At 40.4% G+C, this 22106-nt stretch overlaps 1 protein-coding gene across 3 annotated transcripts in view; it reads right to left on the reverse strand.

Annotated features, from left to right (window-relative positions):
* Nucleotides 1-22106, reverse strand: part of LOC115224268 (nuclear receptor subfamily 1 group D member 2-like) — a 77667-nt gene that overhangs the window by 41429 nt on the left and 14132 nt on the right. For 2 of the 3 annotated variants that reach the window (XM_036513256.1, XM_036513255.1), the window contains exon 3: nucleotides 17421-18495. In XM_036513256.1, the coding sequence (XP_036369149.1) occupies nucleotides 17421-18444 (1024 nt within the window). In that variant the 5' untranslated portion in view covers nucleotides 18445-18495. Of the gene's footprint in view, nucleotides 1-17420; nucleotides 19004-22106 lie in introns of those variants that run through there. The other variant, XM_029795080.2, reaches the window with a different exon arrangement.

Raw genomic sequence — 22106 nt, forward strand, 5'->3', positions numbered from 1 at the left:
TTTAAGAGAGTTCTGAAGAAACAAATTAGGAGTGGAGAGGGGGGGGAATGATCTGAAACTCCCTAAATTTTTTATGCTAACAATATAATCGCAATCTGAGAAAATTATGAGAGGCACTAATGTGTAGTTATACCGACCTTTGTTGATTGACTTTCTCAGTAACGGTTAACCTGCAAATCACTATCACACACACAGCAAGTTACCATAACCAAACATATACGTGTAAATACGAATATGTAACGCCAGTCAAAATATACACAAGACACACACATATATATATATATATATATATCTTATACATACATGAAATACACCCCAAAACACAGATCCGTAACGAGAACCACCCAAAACGTATTAAATTACTCTAAAACAGCAACGAGCAGCAAATGAGAGAAATTGGAAGTAAAGAACATAAGAGGAAGAATAATGGCAGTCTGTGGAGCTATATTGCACAGGTGTTTGGTGTGTGCGCAGATAGGTCGGACAGGTGTTTCTGGTAGATTTAGGGTGCGTATATATACGTGTGTTTGTTGTTTAAAGCCAGGTTTAAAACCAGATCTCGATACACGATCAAAAAGTAGTGCATTTTCTTATTATTGCGTATGATGGATGCGGGAAGCTGGTTTGACTAAATAGTTTAGGAAAATTCGCTGTGTAATCGTGAGATCGTCGGTTCGATCGCACTGGTGTCTTTTATTACTGCTCCGGGGGCGGGGGGGGTCGAGTGTACTTGTACTTTAGGGTGACATGGCATGTGACATTAACATACGGGTACAGTCGACCCGTGTGACATGCTGTGTCACGCTGATTCTTCCAGAGGAATAACGCTAAGCGTAATGGTAAATGGTGGTGGCAGTGGATCTCCGTCGCTCGACGAGGAGGTGGAGGCGGATTCAGGCGTTGGCTCAACTGGATTATCTGCTCCTGAATGATTAATGTATCAAAGCGGTTGTGTATTCCATAGACATGTATTCTTAAAGTAATTTCTCTGCCAGAATCGGCATACATGATACGAGCGTGTGACAAGCGAAACCTTTTTCGATTCTAGGTAACAATCCACTCAAAGGCTTCTATGCAGTTTCCGTGTACCCATGGCTGTAAGCACAATATGGCTGAATGATTAAAAAGTGCAGCTGGCAACAACAAGGTCTCAGGTTCAATCACACTGTGTGACATCTTGTGCAAACATCATGTGGAATATACTCCACCTCTTAGGTTATAAATCAATGAGTGAGCAGTTCAATCAATCAATCAATCAGATTATACATCACTGAAACAAACGGAGGATTCAATTTACTTTCAAATGTGTTTCTAATACAATAATAATAATCATCATAACATCCACTTTTCCATGCTTGCATGGGTCAGACAGAGTTTAGTGAAGCCGATTTTCTACAGCTGGATACCCTTCCTGCTGCCAACCCTCACCTGCTTCCAGGCAAGGTAGTATTTCTTCATGATCAGACACGTTTTTTTCCACAGAAGACTGGATATGAATAGTATTTATCTAAAACATCACATGACGTCAAGACAAAGAGTAAAAAACACACACACACAATAGGTTTCTTTCAGTTTCCATTTTCTAAATCCACTCACAAGGCTTTGGTCGAGATGGGCCACAGAGAAAGACATTTTCCCAAGGTACCACACAATGAGACTGAACCCAAAACCATGTGGCTGGGAAGCAGTCTTGTTAACTACATAACCACACCTGCACCTATACATACACACATGCAGAGTATTTACATATACTAGAACACTGCCCACCAGGTGGTTTCCTGCAAACAATCGCCATCAGTTTAACCATGGCTCATATGAGGCACAATTTCTATGGCTGAATGCTTTTCCTGTCACTGACCCTCACTTGTTCCTGAGCAAGGTCATAGTTTCCCTGACCTGATATATTGCAAGGAAGATCCCATTATCACCATTTGTGTGATAATGACACTTCATCATCATCATTTAAAGTCTGTTTGTCCATGCTGGCATGGGTTGGATGGTTTGACAGGAGCTGGCAAGGCTGGAGAGCTGCACCAGGCTACATTGTCTGATTTGGCATGGTTTCTATGGCTGGATGGCCTTCCTAATGCCAACCATTTTACAGAGTGTGCTGGGTGCATTTACAAGATTAGGAACACTCAGCTGGGGAGGGATGTAGGGGACAGCCTGTATGCAAAGGCAACCATGATTTTAATTAGTCTGATGTCTTCTCAAGCACAGCAAATCCCCTAAAGTCTCGGTCCCCTATCATCCCCTTTCTGATGCCCAACATCAAGACAAATACACACACACACACACTTATATATGCATATATACTGCATCCATTAATAAGGCTTTGGTCGCTTCTGGCGCTACAGCAGAAGGCCACAGAGTGTGGCTGAACCTGAAGCCATGTGGTTGAGAAGGAAACTTCTTGTCACACAGCCAAGCCTTGTTTTTCAGGAGAAATAGAGAAAAGCTGCAAAGCTTGCATGATTCAATTTAACCCACAAACAACTCACCAAAATTGCAAGAGTTTTGCAAACAACAGACCAGTGAGACGAGTAACTGAAACAACACTTCTCACGATTATTTTTTTGGTTTTTGTCTTTTATCTTTTGCCAAACTGAGATAGGCACACGGAATTGCTGGATTTTGGACAACCAAACTAAATTCTTCCTTTACTTCACAAACATGGACTTCCAGATTAAACAACAACAAGCATTTTGCATGCTTCAGAGAGAGAGACAATTCAATGAACCATATTTCCTATTTTTCGAGTGATGTTACTCTGTAAATTTGTCCTTGAGTCCCTGAATCTCAGTTTTAACCAGGGTTGGAACCAAGTGCGGCATATTTCCCATGACTTTTTTTTTTCACATTTTAAACAAAAATTTAACTTATTCTTACAATGCTGAAAATAATATGGTCCAATGAGAACAGCGTTTCACGACCTCATGGAAACGGGTCAAAATTGGTTTCAAATTTAGCCACAAAAGCAGCAATTTTGAGGGGAAGTGGGTGGTAAGTTGATTACATGAACCCCAGTGTTTAAGTGGTACTTTATTGACCCCCAAAGGAATGAAAGGCAAAGTTGACCACAGCAGAATTTGAACTGAGAACATAAAAGACAGATGAAGTGCCACATTTTGCCTGGCATGCTAATGATTTTGCCAGTTGACCAAACTTGAGAGAGGTCAATATTTAAGGCCATTAGCAACCTGAAAGGCACAACATAAGTGAGGGTTGCTAATTCATCACAGCTAATGTATTTTATGACATAGAAATGGCACATTTTCACTAAAGCACATCTCAAATCACCACCCCCAGATCCTATATTACATGCTTCAATTAACTAAAAACTATTTTTTCCTGCTGAAATTGGAGCAAATCTAATATACCCAGGTGTCTTTTATGCCACTAAAGACAGAAGATATATTTTAAAAGACAGGAGAAAAAACTAAGTTGTATCTTCTTGTTGCTATTAAAAAAAAGTTATATTTGCTTTCCATACCATTTCTCTTAACTTGACTTTCAAAACACTCAACTCTTCAGCAAAGGTCACTACAGAATGCTTAAAACCAAAGTTTCATCTGGGGCACCAAACAAACTGCAAAGTAATAGGTTTGCCAAAAACCCAGCTGCAGCTAATTCTGTGATCATTTCTAAAGCTGCTCTGAACCAAAAACATTATCATGGTGCCTTTAGTTATTCAAGATTACATTTCAGATCAGTGGACACAAAGTTAAATGTTTTGGATATTCCAGCTAAAATAGCGGAGATCCTTAATGATGGAAGAGTGGAACCTAAAAGTAAGAATAATGTATTTAACCAATTCAAAACGAAACTTGGAAGGGAGCTTGGGGACCCAAGTTTTTGTGTCCACATTGTGTACTCAACTGTCTCCAAACGGTTGATCTAAAATATTATCAATGCTGAAAGAACACTTGATGTGGCTGTGTGGTTAAGAAGCTTGCTTTGCTATCATGAGGTCCTAGGTTCAGTTTAACTACAAGGTACCTTGAGCAAGTGTTTTCTTCTATTACCTCAAAACAACCAATGCCTTGGTAGATGGAAACTTTGTGGAAGTCAACTGAGTGTGTGTGTGTGTGTGTGTGTGTGTGTCCCACCCTGCATCGCTTGAGGACTGGTGTTGGTTTGTTTACATCCAGTAATTTAGTTTGGCAAAAGTGGCCAACAGAATCAGTATGAGATTTACATTTAAGTACTGGAGTCGATTTTTTTCAAATAAACTCTTCAAGGCAGTACTCCAGCATGGCCACAGCTCAACGACTGAAACAATTAAAAGATTGAAGACATATGCAATTCATAAAACACAGCTAAAAGAACTTTGTGACTTTGCTGGAATGGAATCTGATAAACCAATTGCAACACAGTAAAAGCAGATTTTCATCAAAGAATTCTATACATTTTTGCTGGGTTGGAAATCCCATTTTTGTTCCCTAAAACACTGCCCGTGTTTGATAAAACAATTCTTTAGAAATGGTTTTGGAGAATTGTATATGTGATTTGTATAGATTAGCTTTTTCCAACGAATTCAACAAATGGCCAGAGAGGAGGACATGACCAATGCTTCAAACTAGAAACACAAAACCTGACAATAAAGAAAGAACATGGAAAAAAATCTGTGAATTTCTGCCCCAAGATGTGAAAGCCTTGCAGAGAAATGCCTGAAGCAAATGGTGAAAGTACTGAAAAAGTGAAGAGAGAAGTTGAAAATGTTACAAAAGATGGTTGTAGCATTCAAGATCCATGGAAAGAAATGAGGCAGAAGAGTTTGGGAGATTAAATTCTGGAGGCAGATTTTGGCTGAATGTTGAACAGTCTACAGTTTGGATCGACCACAACTTGTGCTCTAGTCCTTTAGCATTCAGATTACTGTCAAATGTAATGCTTATTTATTCTTAGAATGATGTGGGGCAGGCGCGACAAGTCAGAGATGGCCAGTTTGAACATAAAACAGAATATTTAGGTTTGATATGGTCTGTTAAAATGCTAAAGGGCCAAGGCAGACATTTAGGCAACACAAGGAAAGGGACAAATGAAATTTTTTTTTTTTTTGCTCATTCCAAAGACCAAACATTCCTCAGAAAACTTAATGTTGTCATAAAACATTGTCTTCCTGGTACTTCTGCAACAACAGAACAAAATGTTTTCTGTAACAAGTATGTGGTCAGAAAAGAGGGACAATATACTAGAAGCTACGCCAGGAAAGGACCTCTCATGATTAAACATTTTACAAAACGTTTTTCCTTTTTAACCAAATTAAAATTGACAATGGATACTTTTTTTTTTTTTTTAAAGTTGTTTTAAGAGAAAAACCTAAAAGTACCAGTAATTGAATGAAATATTATTTTACAGTAAAAGTGTTTAGTTTAGTACATTTTTAAACACCACTTTTTTTCATGTGTTTCTGCTGTGAGGTAAAAAGTAACTGCTGTCCACGCTGTCCTTGTTAACTGACGTATTCTTAAACTCCACTCATAGCGCTTCTGCATAAGTTACGAACTACCTATACATACGGAGGCAAGCATTTGCATTAATCTGGTATAAAATACCCCAACAAATCCTCCATTTGATAGCAGTGTGGGAATGCAGTCATGTGATCATATTGTGTGGGAAAGTATAGAGTCAGGTCAAACTAACCAACACCTTCTGTAAGGAGTGTAACTTGCTGTTTTGCACCTGAGAATCAATCAGGTTGACGCATTTGGCTGAGAAACGCCATGCCATGCTTGGAAAGATTAGTAAAGTGAAACACCTTTGCATAATCAATAGAGGTACACCATCAAGTGTTGATCCCACACCTCCCACAGGATGATTCAAAGAACAGATGCTGTCTGGTTGCACTCCCCAGACCGATCTTTGGATCCGCTTCTTCCCAAGAAATCTCAGTCCATATCCTGGATTTGTCTCTTTATAAAATAATGCAGAAGAAGATTTCTACAACTCAGCAGAAGAGAGCAATTTTTCGGTTCTTTCCATCAACTCCTTTCTTTGGTACGAAGGATTTAACCCTTTCTCAATGAAATTTAATGTCATGGTTATTCCAGGAATGATATTAAATTTCTACCCAAAAATAGAATTGGCATTTTCTGCATGTCACGTTGCCTCAATAAACTTGACATATCTCAACAGAAAATGGTTTCAAACATGACATTCTTCAACAAAAGATAGAATGGTATTTAAAACGGATTTCTGCAGTTAAGGGAAATGTAATTTTGAGTGGATATGCCTGATTAGTGCAGTAAAAGGATTAACAAGGACAATGTTCAATCACTCGATGTCGATTTAATGTCTGCATAATCAGATTACAAAGACAATAGCAGAAACATAATCCTTTTCCTCTTGTATTTTACAGGGACTGGTGCCTGGCTGTCTTTTAGACTCTTCTTAGACATTCCCACTTTATCATTCTATTCATTGCAGTGAATGAGCCAGTAACATACTGATCCTTCTTATACAGTTCCTGACAATAACCATTCCAATGAAGCAAAGATTCTGGTGGTTCTAGTCAGCAGATGGACAGGTTTGTTCAGACTAAAACAGGACAATTGCAGAAAACTTCCTGGCCAAGGATTTCAAACTTTGATTCAAGCATTTGGTTCTGTTCTTGTGGACAGACATAAATAGCCTGGCCATGTTATGAAGAAATATGCTTCCCAACGATTTAGTTTCAGGCTCAACACCTAGGGCAAGCGTCAAACTTGGGTTGACCAAAACCTTATCAGTGGATTTGGTGGACAGAAACTGAAAGAAGTCCATTGTATGTAGGCATCTTTCACTTGCTTCAGTCATCGGACTGCAGCCATACTGGAGCACCACTTTGAATGCATGGACCACAGTACTTATTTTCTTAGCCTAGTACTTATTCCATCAGTCTCTTTTGTCAAACTGCTAAGTCACAGGGATGTAAACACACCAACACTGGTTGTCAAGCAGTGGTGGAGGATAAATACAGACAGACACACACACATGCAGTCAGCTTCTTTCAGTTTCCATCTACCAAATCCACACACAAGGCTTCAGTCGTCCTGAGGCTACATTAAAAGACACTTGCTCAAGGTGCCATGCAGTGGCACTGAACCTGGAACCATGTAGCAAACTCTGTACCCCACAGCTACACACATATGTATGCATGTGTGTGTGTGGGTTTGTATATGGGGGTTTGGGGATCAAAGAAATGGAGGACAAAAGCAGAAGATGAATGCAGTGAACGCACCCCAGGCAGAGATGCTGGGGAGGGGGGAGCAGGGCAAAAAGTAGCTGAGGGAGGAGGAGGAGGAGCAGTGAGTAAATGTAGCCAGAGCGTCCCAGTCACCAACACTCTCCCGCTTCTTACCATTCTTTCTGCCGTGTTTGTCCAAGAGAGCAAGTTTTCTCCAGTACATCACCAACGGTCGCAATCCTTTGTCATCGTTTTTGTGAGGTTCCACAGGTTCAGAGGCGTTTCCACCGTTACTTTCCATGTCTTTCAAAGTCTTCCCCGAACACTCAGCCACTGTCCAGACACATGACCTGTCAAACTGTCCAACCCATGCCAGCAGGGAAAACAACATTAAATGATGATGCTGGTGATGATGATGATATATATTCTTTTATTCTTTTACTCGTTTCAGTCATTTTTTACTGTGACCATGCTGGAGCACCACCTTAAAGGGTTTCTTTTTTTTAGTTGAAGAAATCAACCCCAGAACTTATTTTATTGGTCTCTTTCGCCAAACCACTAAGTTACAGGGAAGTAAATACACCAACATCGGTTGTCAAGCGATGGTGGAGGGACAAACACAGACACAAAGATATACACACATAAATATATACGATGAGCTTCTTTCAGTTTCCATCTACCAAATCCAGTCACAAGGCTTTGGTTGGCCAGGGGCTATAATAGAAGACACTTACCCAAGGTGCCATGCAGTGGGACTGAACCCAGAATCATGTGGGTGGGAAGAAAGCTTCTTACCACACAGCCATGCCTATGTGTCAAAAAAAAAAAAAAATCCAAGGTCCAAGCATAGGCTTATAAGGCCCCAGTTTCCTGGATTCTTTGGTGGATATATACACCCCTAGATTGGATGCTGGTCCATCACAGAGTCACTCATTTCTGCCAGCTGAGTGGAATGAAACAACATGAAATTAAATATTTTGCTCAAGAATACAACATATCACCCAGTCCAGGAATTGAAACCCCAATCGGGAGTCTAACACCTCCACACACACACACACACGACTTAACTTGATAAATGCCAATGCATGAAACTCGTGGCCCTTGAGCCACTCTACAACTTTTATTGATTAAATATAAAACAATATATACATCTTCATCTTCATCATCATCATCATCCACTTCCCATGCAGGCATGGACTGAGTCTCCATAGTTTGAGCCAGAAATACTCAGAGGTGCAACTCGTTGAGATGAGCTGCAGTATCAAATCTCATCCTTTTAGCTTAGTTTCCAGGGCTTGGATGCCGTTCCTAGCGCCAACCACAACAAGCGTTTCATCATCATAAACAAAATCATTTGTGCAGGTCAAGCAGCAGGAAACTGCTGCAGAACCCTCTTCAACGATCTGTGTGTGTGTGTGTGTGTTGCTGAGTGGTTGGTGCTAGGAAGGGCATCAGCTGTAAAAATTCTGCCAAAACAGTTACTGAAGCCTGGTGCAGACTTCTGCCTGGCCAGCTCCTGTCTAACCGTTCCAACCATGCCAGCATGGAAGGTGGGTGTTAAATGATGATATATGTGTGTGTGTGTGTATAGAAAAAGAAGGTGGTCAGGATTTGGATAAAAACTGCTTACTTAGCGTTTTCGGTTCATCATTCAGGATGAATCCCCAAAAGAGGTGAAAGCACCAAATAAGTAGTCTTTATCTAAATCCTGACTACCATTTTTTCTTTATATATAAAATCTGTACACCACATCAGTCTATACACACACACACACACTTAAAGTGAACCCCTCAAAGAGTACCCACTTCTTGATGCTCTAGAGTACCAGACTAAATCATCAGGGCTGGCTTTACCTCAACCAAAAGCTGAAAGGGAGACACACTACATACCAGAAAAGGACACACACACCATTAGGCCAGTCATAAACTTGAGGCACAACGATAACATTAATATGAAGAACAGCCTTGATTGGACTCGATGTTTCTTATTTCATGGCACATTAATCAAAGATTAAACTTTTACAATCTGAGAGCAGAAAATCAGTACAAAATGAGTAACGAATGAAAGAAAAAGTAAAGCTCTTAATACGTTGATTCCGTTATATTTCTGGAGAATATATTATATTCCCCATGTAATCAATAGCTGCCGACCGTTGTCATCAAAGCACTACCTCATGTTACTATGGGACATTGTAGCTGGAGCAATATGAGCAAGCACAGCCATAGGATACCACAACTGGTCTGGGATAAATATAGAGAGTAGCCCTGTTTATTGAACACATACAAACATACATATTGATGCAGGAATATTGGTGGGACATTCCTACTGGAACTGCTGCCAAATACAAACATAACAGACATGACATAGTTGTATGGAAACGAAAACAGAGTTCTATACAGCCATAGAAATTGGCTGAGCTGCAGATGCAAACGGTTCTTTCAAAATCACACACATACGAACTATAATAATGGGACGCATGTTTTTGTAAATGTGATACATCAAAATGAAGTATATATGTATATAATATAATATAAATAATATATAAAAATATATATCTATATCTATCTATCTATCTATATACATATATATATAAATGTATATATATATGCATATAGGGTGGAGGACATCAAAAAAACATGAGCAAAATGAGAAACAATAACATAAAAAACAAAGACAAAGGAAACGAACTTTTTTCGAACACCAAAAGAAACAAATAGAGAAACGAAACAGGCAACATAAAGAACATTCCCTTCATCAGTTGTCCCCTGTTTTATCTACTCTGCGTTTTGAAGGTAAGGACATATGTATATATTATTCACTTAGAGGTGAATCCTGATGTTCTGGTGATCTAATGAGCTGGCTTTCTTTATCGGCATTAATTTGTGAATATACAATTGTATTGTATAATGCATAGCATGCTTATTAGAGCAGACATGTAAACATCATTTATTGTACACCTGAAATCATTATTACATAAAGAAGATAATGAAACGACTGTAACCCAAGGGATGACAGGTAGTCGAATAAATATATTCCCCTCTCAAGGCAGATATTCTATGACTAGATGCCCTTCTTATTTCCATTCTTCACTTGTTTCTAAGCAAGATGATAATTTTCCCACTGCCAGACATGTTTGCAGATATTGGAAACGAAGAACACAGCTTGGATGACAGTGACACTCATTTACAACTATCAGCTATTGTCAAAACAAAGAGACACACACAAACACACACACATACGTCTATGTCAGGCTTCCATACAGTTTCCATCTGCCAAATCCACTTACAAGTAATTGGTCAGCCTGGGGCTATAGCAGAAGTCATTTGCCCTAGATATTATGTAGTGGGACTGAATCCGGAACCACATGGAAGGGGTGCAAACCTCTGACCCCACAATCTTGCTCCAATATACAAAGATATACACATGCTGGAATGATTTTGATAGTGACTTCAAAGTTTAGGCAATGCTCCAGCATGGCTGCAGTCTAATGACTGAAGCAAGTAAATGGAGACAAAAGAAAGCTTAACGCCAACCACTTTGCAGTGTGCTGCAGGTGCTCTGTTCGTGCCACTGGCACCAGTGCCATCATTATGCGGCTCACAAGAGTACAAAACCCAAGAGAGGGAGAGAGAGAGAGAGAGTGTGTGTGTGTGTAATTGGCTTTAAGCTAGAGAACAGGTTAGAGTAGGAGGGAGGAGGTTGGGGGAAGAGCAGGTTGTTGTTGTTGTAGAGAAGCTTCATGGAAATACGCATTTAGAAAGAGAGGGTGAGAAAGATCGACAGGAGATGCAGAGAGATTAAATATATATATAAGGTGGTGTTGAGGTGTCCAGGAGGATCCTCAAGGCAGGAGTAGAAGTGAATAGAGGGAAGAGGAGTGTGTATGGGTGGGAGTTTACATGTAGTATATGAGGAGGGAGAGACAAGAGATGGGGAAATGGAATAAAAGAGGAAACTGTGCTCAACAATAAAAACTCAGATTTTATATATATATATATACATTTATGTATTTGTTTTGTAAGATTACTGATGTGAAATCGTGTGTTGAAACGTATTTTGGGGAGGTCGTTTTTTTTCTTTTGTCAAATAGATACACGCACTGTATATTCTTTCTTCCCTCGTTCATTATTGTTCTTATTTTATTATGTCCAGATAATGGACATAGGATAAAATAAAAGCAACAATAAAAGAGTGAAGAACGAATATACGGTGCATGTATTTATTTGGCAAAAGTAAAAAGAAAAAAAATGACCATCCCAAAATATAACAATATATATAAAAACACAGATTATACACATATATATATATATAAATGTATCATACGCTAATATCGAACAGAATGAGTGCTTAACATTTCCAGGTGGCATGCTTGAACAATTGTAAAGATATCTTCACATGAAACCATTGGTTGCCTTGTTAACCTACAAATAAAATATTCATGTGAGTGTGTGTGTGTGTATATATATATCATGGATACTGGTGTCCTCTCGTCTTGCTGATTTCCCTCTTTCAGCCTTCTTCCGGTGTCTCACGTTGAACTCGGTCGTCTTATCAGAACTTCAAACCTACCCTTCTATTTGCTCCCAAGAAGATACATTGATCTCGTTCTGCTCTCTGTATTTCATGAAATTTTTTGCTAGGGGCATAGTGTAATGGATAAAGACATTGGTTAATACAGTGTAGTCACAAACAGGTGCTGAGTTCAATCCCAGGCAAGGCACCAAGGTAATTCACAAAAAAAAAGAAAAAGAAGAAAAATCAAATCAAGTAAAAAAATGTCACAAAACACAAACAGCAGAATGAAAAGGGGATAGCCCCGAGAATCAAATAAAGGGTCAGATTCAAAATACTGATACAAGAACAAAGTTCAACACAAGACACCTGAAGAACGCTGAAGACAGTGAAATCCTCAATGAAAATGAGGAGGACACCAGTCAAAGTAAACAGGAGACATCATCATTTAATGTCTGCTTTCCATGCTGGCATGGGTTGGCCGGTTTGACAGGAGCTGGCCAGGCAGAGGACTGCACTAGACGTCTGTGTCTGTTTTGGCATGGTTTTTGCAGCTGGAGGCCCTTCCTAACACCAGCCACCCAACAGAGTGGGCTAAAAATTGCTAACAGACTCCAGAGGGATGGTAGCAATCTTTAGTCCACTCTGCAGGGAGGTTGGCGTGTTAGGAGACAATATAAATCCCACATTTCACAAATATAGAATTGTATGTATGTATGTGTGTATCTTTATATGTATGTGTGTGAATGCATCAAATCACCATGAGACAGACAGAATTCAATGAGGCAGATTTTTTTACAGCCGGGATGCTCTTCCTGTCACCAACACTTACCTGTTTCCAGGCCAGACATTTTACATGATATGACAGAAATTCTCATTTGCTACTTATTGTGCCATGCCAAGAGGAGACGCTAACACCCACCCAAACACACATATATACACATACATGCACATTATATATACACACAACACACACGCAAAACAGGCTTTTGGTTTTCCTCTACAAAATCCACTTGTAAGGCTTTGGTTGATCAAGAACTAAAGGCCCTTGCTCAAGGTTCTGCACTGTGGGACTGAACCGCAAACTTCTTAATCACATCCTTGAGTTTCAAAAATTCTTCTTTTACAAAAGTCTCTTACTCATAAACTGGATGTGATGTTTTCAAACCCAAGTTACACCCTTTCCATTTAGCCATTGGTAGTGACTCCTACAACAGGAAACCATTCAGTAACTTGAATTGGCTGCTATGAAATTAGATTAACAAATTTATAATACTATATTATGGTATATATGGTATAATATATGGTATATATAATGGTATATATAATATATGGTATATATAATGGTATATATAATGGTATATATAATGGTATATATAATGGTATATATATATGGTATATATAATACTATATTATGGTATATATGGTATAATACTATATTATGGTAAGGCAGCTGCAGGAGAAATACCTAGCCAAAGATAAGCCCCTGTACCTGGCTTTTGTTGACATGGAGAAAGCCTTCGACAGGGTCCCCCGATCCCTTATCTGGTGGGCAATGAGGACACTAGGGATAGATGAATGGTTAGTGAGAGCTGTGCGGGCCATGTACAGGGACGCCGCTAGTAGGGTGAGGGTTGGAAATGTGTACAGTGAAGAATTCCGGGTAGAGGTAGGAGTCCACCAAGGCTCAGTACTCAGCCCCCTCCTATTTATCATAGTCCTCCAGGCAATAACGGAGGAATTCAAGACAGGATGCCCTTGGGAGCTCCTCTATGCTGATGACCTGCTCTAATTGCTGAGTCGCTATCAGAACTGGAGGAGAAGTTTCAGGTGTGGAAACAAGGATTAGAATCGAAGGGCCTCAGAGTCAATCTAGCTAAAACCAAAGTCGTAATCAGTAGGAAGGTAGACAAATCACAAACACCTTCAGGTAGATGGCCCTGCTCGATCTGTAGAAAAGGTGTAGGTAGAAACTCTATAAGATGCACCAAGTGTAAGCTATGGACACATAAGAGATGCAGCAATGTCAAAGGAAGGCTAACTAGGAAGATGGTTTTTGTATGTGGCAGATGCTCAGGAACAATAAACACTGAAAATGCTCTGAGACCAACTTCCGTCACTTTCCAGGGAGAAAAACTAGAAATAGTTGATAGTTTCCGTTATCTAGGTGACCAAGTCAGCAGCGGGGGCGGGTGTGCTGAAAGTGTAACTGCTAGAGTAAGAATAGCTTGGGCAAAGTTCAGAGAGCTCTTACCTCTGCTGGTGACAAAAGGCCTCTCGCACAGAGTGAAAGGCAGACTGTATGATGCGTGTGTACGAACAGCCATGCTACATGGCAGTGAAACATGGGCTGTGACTGCTGAGGATATGCGTAAGCTCGCTAGAAATGAAGCCAGTATGCTCCGATGGATGTGTAATGCCGGTACTCACACTCGGCAGAGTGTAAGTACCTTGAGAGAAAAGCTGGACCTAAGAAGCATCAGTTGTGGTGTGCAAGAGAGACGTTTGCGCTGGTATGGTCATGTGGCGAGAATGGATGAAGATAGTTGTGTGAAAAAGTGCCACACCCTAGCGGTTGAGGGAACCTGTGGAAGAGGCAGACCCAGGAAAACCTGGGACGAGGTGGTGAAGCACGACCTTCGAACTTTAGGTCTCACTGAGGAAATGACTAGAGACCGAGACCTCTGGAAGTGTGCTGTGCGCGAGAAGACCCGGCAGGACAAGTGAGTCCATAACCTGTGGCCTTCTACATGGGATGGAGCCAGCCTACGTATGCATACCTTCCCTTCTTGGGACACAAAACTCTACTTGTGAAGACGTGATGAGGCAAGTGAGGATCAGAATCGAAATCGATCAATGGAGAGGCAAGTGAGGATCAGAATCGAAATCGATCAATGGAAATTGCGGATGTGCTACCAGTGCCGGTGGCATGTCAAAACTCTGCTTGTGAAGACCCGTTGAGGCAAGTGACGATCAGAATCGAAATCGATCAATGGAAATCGATCAATGGAAATTGCAGATGTGTTACCAGTGCCGGTGGCATGTAAGAGAACTTTCCGTTTCGCGACCGTTGCCAGCCTCGCCTGGCCCTCGTGCCGGTGGCACATAAAAAGCACCATCCGTTCGCCAGCTCTGTCTGGCACCAGTGCGGGTGGCACGTAAAAAGCACCCACTACACTCACGGAGTGGTTGGCGTTAGGAAGAGCATCCAGCCGTAGAAACACTGCCAGATTTGACTGGGCCTGATGAAGCCTTCTGGCTTCACAGACCCCAGTAGAACCGTCCAACCCATGCTAGCATGGAAAACGGACGCTAAACGATGATGATGATGATATTATATATATATATACATCAGGGCTTACAGATATACATATTGACCCACCCACACACACATGTTTTTTTATCCATACAAATGTGTATAAATATACACACGAGTGTGCGTGTGTGAGTTCCGAAAACGCTGCAATCAACTCTAACCATCGATCTCCAATCCCTCACAGCCGGGAGGGACGAAAGACACCAACAGTTTGATCTGATCGTATTGAAAGAACCTTGGAGTTTCGCGTACGGCACGTGGTCTAACATCGTCACGATGTAGTAGTAGTAGCAGCAGCAGCAGCAGATTGCATACACACACATTACATGCATGTACTCAGGCATATATTTCAAACACACACACACATACATTACATGCATTGACACATTCATTTATGGCATCAACACGTACACAGATACCTATATACATTACAGATATACACATACTACATACATTCACACATTATTTATATCACACACACACACAAGTTGTAAGCCATAAACGATATCCAAATATTTGCTGTTTATTAAATTAAACATGGAATCTCATGGATTTAATTAACATTTTTGTAATTTATTACGAATCATCTTTTTTTTATATATTTAATAATGATAATAATAATAATTATTATTATTATTAATAATATAGCTTTTAGTGTGGGCAGCCACTGACCGTTGGACCCGCTTTGCCAACCCAGGTCCCTAATCATGGTTAGTGTGTGTGTGTGTGTGTGTATATATGAAAATGTGTGTGTTTATACTAGACTAATACGGATGTGTTGTGTATATATTGCTTACGCAGTCAAAATGTATACAAGACTCAATAAATATATCTACGTTATATAAAGTAACGATGCGGCTCAGTGGTGTATACAGAGTAGTGTGTGTGTGTGCTGCGTGTTAGATTGTACATTCAGCGTATATATTAATGAAAATGCTCGTGTTTTTCCGTGTGCTGTGGTGGTCGATGATGGTATATTTTGAAATGATGAAAGATAGTGGTGTGTGTGTATATATGTATGTATCTATACATGTTACGTGTGTATATAGATGGTGGGCGGTGTAAACATACATATGCGCCAACGTATATATGTATGTGTGTATATGTATATACATGTTCAACCGTGAATGTGAGTAAATATATATATCCATGTATATGGTGGTAGCACGGTAGCATCACCATCACTCTACGCCAGACCGGAACTAGTGAATCTACTATAAAAGGCGTTCCAAGCGTGATCATCCAATTTTCTTGTCTATGACAGTTCTAATGTGTCCTTCCTTTTAAAAAAAAACTAAAACAACACGGAATTTGGCTGTCATATCTAGCGTGCTGATTGACTACGAAGTCTGGTTCGTGATGTCTAAGACAATTTCAGGCAGGGCCCTCATGATGCCTTTAAGCCGGACCCTAAACAAAAGCGCGCACGCACACACTTTACAATTAACCCTCTAATTAATTAGGAGGAAATATAAGGAAAAAGCTTTAAATATCATTCGATAGTGGGGAACCCTTTATTGGGAGTATGATGGATAAAAGGCGAGTTAAACGAACCCCGGAAATGTTGGGGTTTTAAATGAATGAACCCTTAAAAGGTTTTTACTCGCCGAAGCTGAGGCGATCGGGGAAAAGAACACGTTTTAAAAGTACAGTTTGCTCAATTGGAAATTTCTTATTATTGATAAATATCGATAAACTGCCTGATTCAATGTCGAGAGGAAAAATAATAATAATAATAATAATATTTTTATGGGAATTGGTTTTTTTCTCTTTTTTTTATAAATTAATTCCCGTCGCCCCCCGTTTTGTTTTGTTTTTTCTTCTTTCTTTTATTTTGAAATATTTTCTGTAAAGCAGAGATTCCACATCTCAGGATTATACACCTCCATTAACAGTTGTCAATTTATATACACCAACAAAATACATATTTTTTTTTTTCGAAATACGAGAGAAAGAGGAATATTTACAACATCTGCAAATCAAATCAAATTTGTCTAAAAAAAAGTCTCCTGGTTGCTTTTATTATTATTTTTTTTTATGTTTTCAAATTGAAACTTCAAGTTTGCGTGTGTGTGTGTGTGTATATGCGTGTGTTCATATGCATGCCTGTTATATATGTGTGTGTGTATATATATATATATATATATATATATATATATATATATATATATACTGTATATAGATAGATAGATAGATAGATAGATAGATAGATAGATAGATAGATAGATAGATATTATACAGATACATTATACATACAGACATACACATAAAATACAAAGATGTGTAGATATATAAATTATATAAGTGGAAGGGGTGTATGTGTGTGTGTATATATATATATACGCACACATTTTGGTTGTGTGTGCCAATGCATGCGTGTGTGTGTGTGTGTGTGTGTGTAGAACATAAACAAAAATGACAAACCTGTAGTTGGTGTGGGTGAGACTGGCGCACGTGACTGTGAAGGGCAACAGGCCCCTGGCTGAGAGGAGGGGCCGTTGTCAGGGAGTAGTACCGTTGTTGTAGGAGCCATCCCTAAGACGGGTGACGGGGAAGTTGTCGACCCGACACAGCTTGGGGGGCCCGGCGGCGATGGCGTGGTGGAAGATGTACAAGACGACGACGACGAAGTCGACGATGAGAGAGAGATGCTGCTGAAGTTGTTGTTGTTGTTGCTGCTGCTGTTAATGCCGGTGGTGATGGAGTTAGTGGTTGTGGTGGTAGCGGTAATAGCAGCACCGTTGTAACTACTGGTGGCGGCGGCGGCGGTGGTGGTGCTGTGGTTGGATGAAGAAGAAGAGATGAGTGGAGAAGAGTCGATCTGCTGCTGCTGCTGTTGGAGATGATGCTGATGATGATGATGGTGATGATGTGGATGATGGTGATGGTGATGATGACGATGATGATGTTGGTGTGTAGCAGTAGTCGATACTACAGAAGGAGAAACGGAATGAGGAGCAGTCGACGATGAACACCGCAGTGGGAGGGAGCAGTGAGTTGGAGGGCGAACGGCGGCGGAGGTGGTACCAGTAGTAGTAGTAGTAGTAGTAGTAGTAGTACTAGTAGTAGTACCATCACTACCATCACCACCTTCATTACTAGCAGTAGTAATAATAGCAGTACTAGTTATACTAACAGCAGTGGTGGGCATTGTCGGGTTCTCACTGTCTAAACCGTTGATACCATTAGCAACGGGGTTCGAACCCGCCTTACAAGGTATGGCAAGAGTGGATCCAGTGACAATGTCAGTGGCCACTGTTGGCTCTCCAAGTATCTGCTGCTGCTGTTCATTTTCTTCGTAATGGTGATTACCATTATTACTGTTATTATTGTTATTAACATTAATATTGTTGTTGTTGTTGTGTTGATAGTGGTGATGGTGATGGTGATGTTGCGGTGTCGATGGTAAAACGCTGACCAAGCCCCCTGCACTCTTCTTGTGTTCCATACCCGTATCCAGAGAAGTTGTAAGCCGGCTGTCCGTCCGTCAGCAGTTTAACTGCAACGATAGCAAAAAAGATAGCAACCATGGAAGATAAACAATTGGCAACTTGTGAATGACAAAAACAACGATAGCAACAATGACAATATCAACAACACACACACAATGACCACACTACACCCTCCCACATACATTGAAAACAATAGCAACAGCGGCCTTCGATGTAAAAAGAAAAAATGGTCAGAACATCGATAGCAACATTGAATATCATAGCTGTTGCTAAAAAGAGCTGTCATCTGCAATTGCAACATTAACTATAAACCGTGAAAATAGCGTTTGGAGCTCGTACTCGCAACAATGGCTGTAGCTGAGTTTAGCAAAAATTTGTGGAGAACCACGTTAACATTAATCGTATTACATGAGTGTTTCATGGCTGAAGAAGTGACATCTCCATATATTCCCCACTGATGGGAATAGAGATAAGAGAGACGGAGCCAACAGGGGGGGGGGGGGGCTCTCTACGATGTTATTAAATACCAGCCACGGCTCCCTCGAGTTACAACCATCTTATTTGACGACGATAGATCGAATTAATGTAAGGCCGTTGAAAGATAATTGTTGTAAAAAGTCTGAATTGTCAAGGCTTGGAAGAAGAAATGTCTTTCATTGATCATAAGGCTGTACATGCTGAACCGACCTGGGGTTAAACAACAACAACAGAAATAAGACCGGAGATGACAAGGGATGGAAATTTATGTTGTTAAATGTGAAGATTTAAAAAAAAAAGAACAACAGAAGCAGAAAGAACAACAAAATAAAAACTGGGAAAAACAAAAGATGAAAATAACATTGGAGATGACTATATTTTAAAATGATTTCATTCAATTTTAATTTCTTCTTTCAGGAGTTTTTTTTTTATGGTGGGGAGGGCCTGAAGGGAAGACAGCTCCCCACCCACAGAATTTTGCTTGAGAAGTGAGTGAAATATTGACAACAAAATGGCTCCATCTAAAGGCATACAATACACACACACATGTATGTGTATGTGTGCACACGCATATATATGTATGCATGTATATATGTGTGTGTGTGTGTGTGTTGGCACAATCCCCTGACTTGTCAACTCTTGTCAAGCCATCTAACCCATGCCAGCATGGAAAATGGACGTTAAATATATATATATATATATTTATAACTGTTTTGGCATGGTTTCCACAGCTGGATGTCCTTCCTAATGTGAACCACTTTACAGAGTGTAGTGGGTGTCTTTTTACACGGCATATATATATATATGTGTGTGTGTATAAATATATTGTTGTTGGCATCCTTTTTGTCTCGGGAGAAAATGGAGTTGTGCATAAAATAGTCTAGTCCAGCTTTTACATATCATATATATACATATATATATATCCAAACCATATGGAAGTTGGATGTTAAGGACTGATGATGATGATATATATAGTTCAAATGAGGATATACAATCTAGAGTATGATGTAATGGTGACTGGCTGACAAAGGCCCATGGCCCAGAGTCGTGGGTTCAATTTCTGAACCAGGAGGCCCATAATGTCCTTGAGCAAGATACTTCATTTCACACAGCTCCTGTCTACTAACTCAGCTGGAAATGAATAACAGCCAAGTGTCAGGTGTGGCCGTCTCCTCTTCCATTTATCACATCCTGGATGGGCCACTGGGTCATAAGTTGGCAGAGTCAAGAGGGTGTCTGAGTCTGCTCGTGATTACACAGGCACCTGGCACAATTAGTGAAAGCATGTTACCAAGCCAGACTCATTTGCAGACGACAGCTGGCTGTAATGCAGTGTGATGGTTTGGTTACAGTTTGTGAGGGAGTGTGCAGCATGCCAGACACGGGATAATTGAGGGAATGTCTACAGCAGTAATATCTGGACCAAATCAATTGAAGAAAAATTTATATTTATAGAGGGAAGACTATGAAGAGCCACTGGAAGGATGCTTGAGGGTCGCTGACAGCCATGGGAACTGTGGTTAAGAGCCCCTAGTCTCAGGTGACAATCTTTTTAGTTGCTGGGGTCTAGAGGAAGAGGCAGCACACATGGTGTTTACTGGCCCTCCTAGAGCAGTGAGATTGATACCATTAAGGGTCTTCTGGGACCATTGCCAGTTCAACATCTGTAGGAAAGAGACAAACAGGGAGAGAGTTTTGGAGGGATGACATCCTAGGGACAAAGGAATGGACTTAGTGGTTAGTTCAGAGCCTGGAATGGGTAGGGAGGATCAGTCAGACACAGTAAGGATAGTGAGAGAGGGGACAAGTTGGATAGGAATGCTTGAGTGTGGGGATGGGGTGGAGATGAGTTTGGCCAACTCTAATGAGTATAGTAGTGGTAGAAGAGGCCAAGAAAGGGGGGACAGCATAGGGAGCAAATATGTTTGTGACTTTGCAGCAGAACTGTACAACATGAGGGAGAAATACTCTGTTGTGGCTCCAACTGAGCCTTGCAGAGAATTGGTTACTTTTGGAACCTGAAGTGATAATTGGCAGGACCAAAGGGGCTCATCTTTCTTGGGAATGGGCCAGACTGTAGCATGTCTCTAAACATCAGGGCAGATCCTTACAGAGACGGACAAATTGAAGAATTTTGATGAGTACAGGGGTGAAGTGTTTGAAGGTAAAAGAAGGCCATCATTCGGGTCAGTGACGTTGTTGGTCTGAATCTGGTCATCTTGTGTTGGTGGACAGGTGGGAGCATAACGTAAGGTGTAGGAGTCTGGACAAGCTAACCATATTGTGTGAAACTGTGGAGTCTAAGAGTTTGGTGATATGGAACTCGAACATTTATTAAAGCAAACACAGTATTTGGTGGCTGAGAAAAATCTAGAAAGGATTGTCAGACAGCGTCGTGGTTCCAGCAGACAAAATGGAAAAGGTGATATTGCGTGGGATTGTGCAGGATGAAAGGCTGGCTGGGTTGTGCTTTGGTCAGTAAAATGGTTTAGGCAGAGAATCTAGAGATTGATTTTCACACAAGACACAAACAGTGCAGTTCTAATGCAATGGAATGCAATATTTGGGACATTTAGTCAATGTCTGTCAGTTGAAGAGGAATATTAGTGAGTGAGTGTCAACACACTGGACCGATTGCAATGTTCCCAGAATGGCAGTCAATACGGCTCTGGAATATTAGTTGAAAATATGCTTCCTTTTCTTCTTTTTTTTTGTCCAAAAACCTTTGGAGATATTATGGGGTACATACAGAGAGTATATTCAATGCTACATTACTTCCTCAGTTCCTGTAGCTATGAGGAAACAGTAGAAAATCATCTGATAATGTTATCAGAGACAGACTGGTACCACATTCAACTAACACCAAAACAAAAATCAAAAAAAAAAATCACAGAGTCCTGTCTGGATCCACAATCTGCCCAACAAACCATAAACACAGAACGCTATGTGGATGGATGCAGACCACCCAGATGATGCCAAAGGGTAAAGTATGGTGCTTCAGAACTCTGCAACCCAGGCCCCCACAAACACCCAAACACATCCACATCCCAGGACACAACAACATCCTAAAAATTCTACTTCATCTACTTGGTCTAGATACGCAGAAAAAGAAAACATACACACACTAAAATAACTGCAACATTAAGGGCTTCGCTGGCCCTAAATATTAGGCTGGAATATT

Source organism: Octopus sinensis, linkage group LG25 (assembly GCF_006345805.1).
Source record: "Octopus sinensis linkage group LG25, ASM634580v1, whole genome shotgun sequence".
NCBI lineage: Eukaryota > Metazoa > Mollusca > Cephalopoda > Octopoda > Octopodidae > Octopus > Octopus sinensis.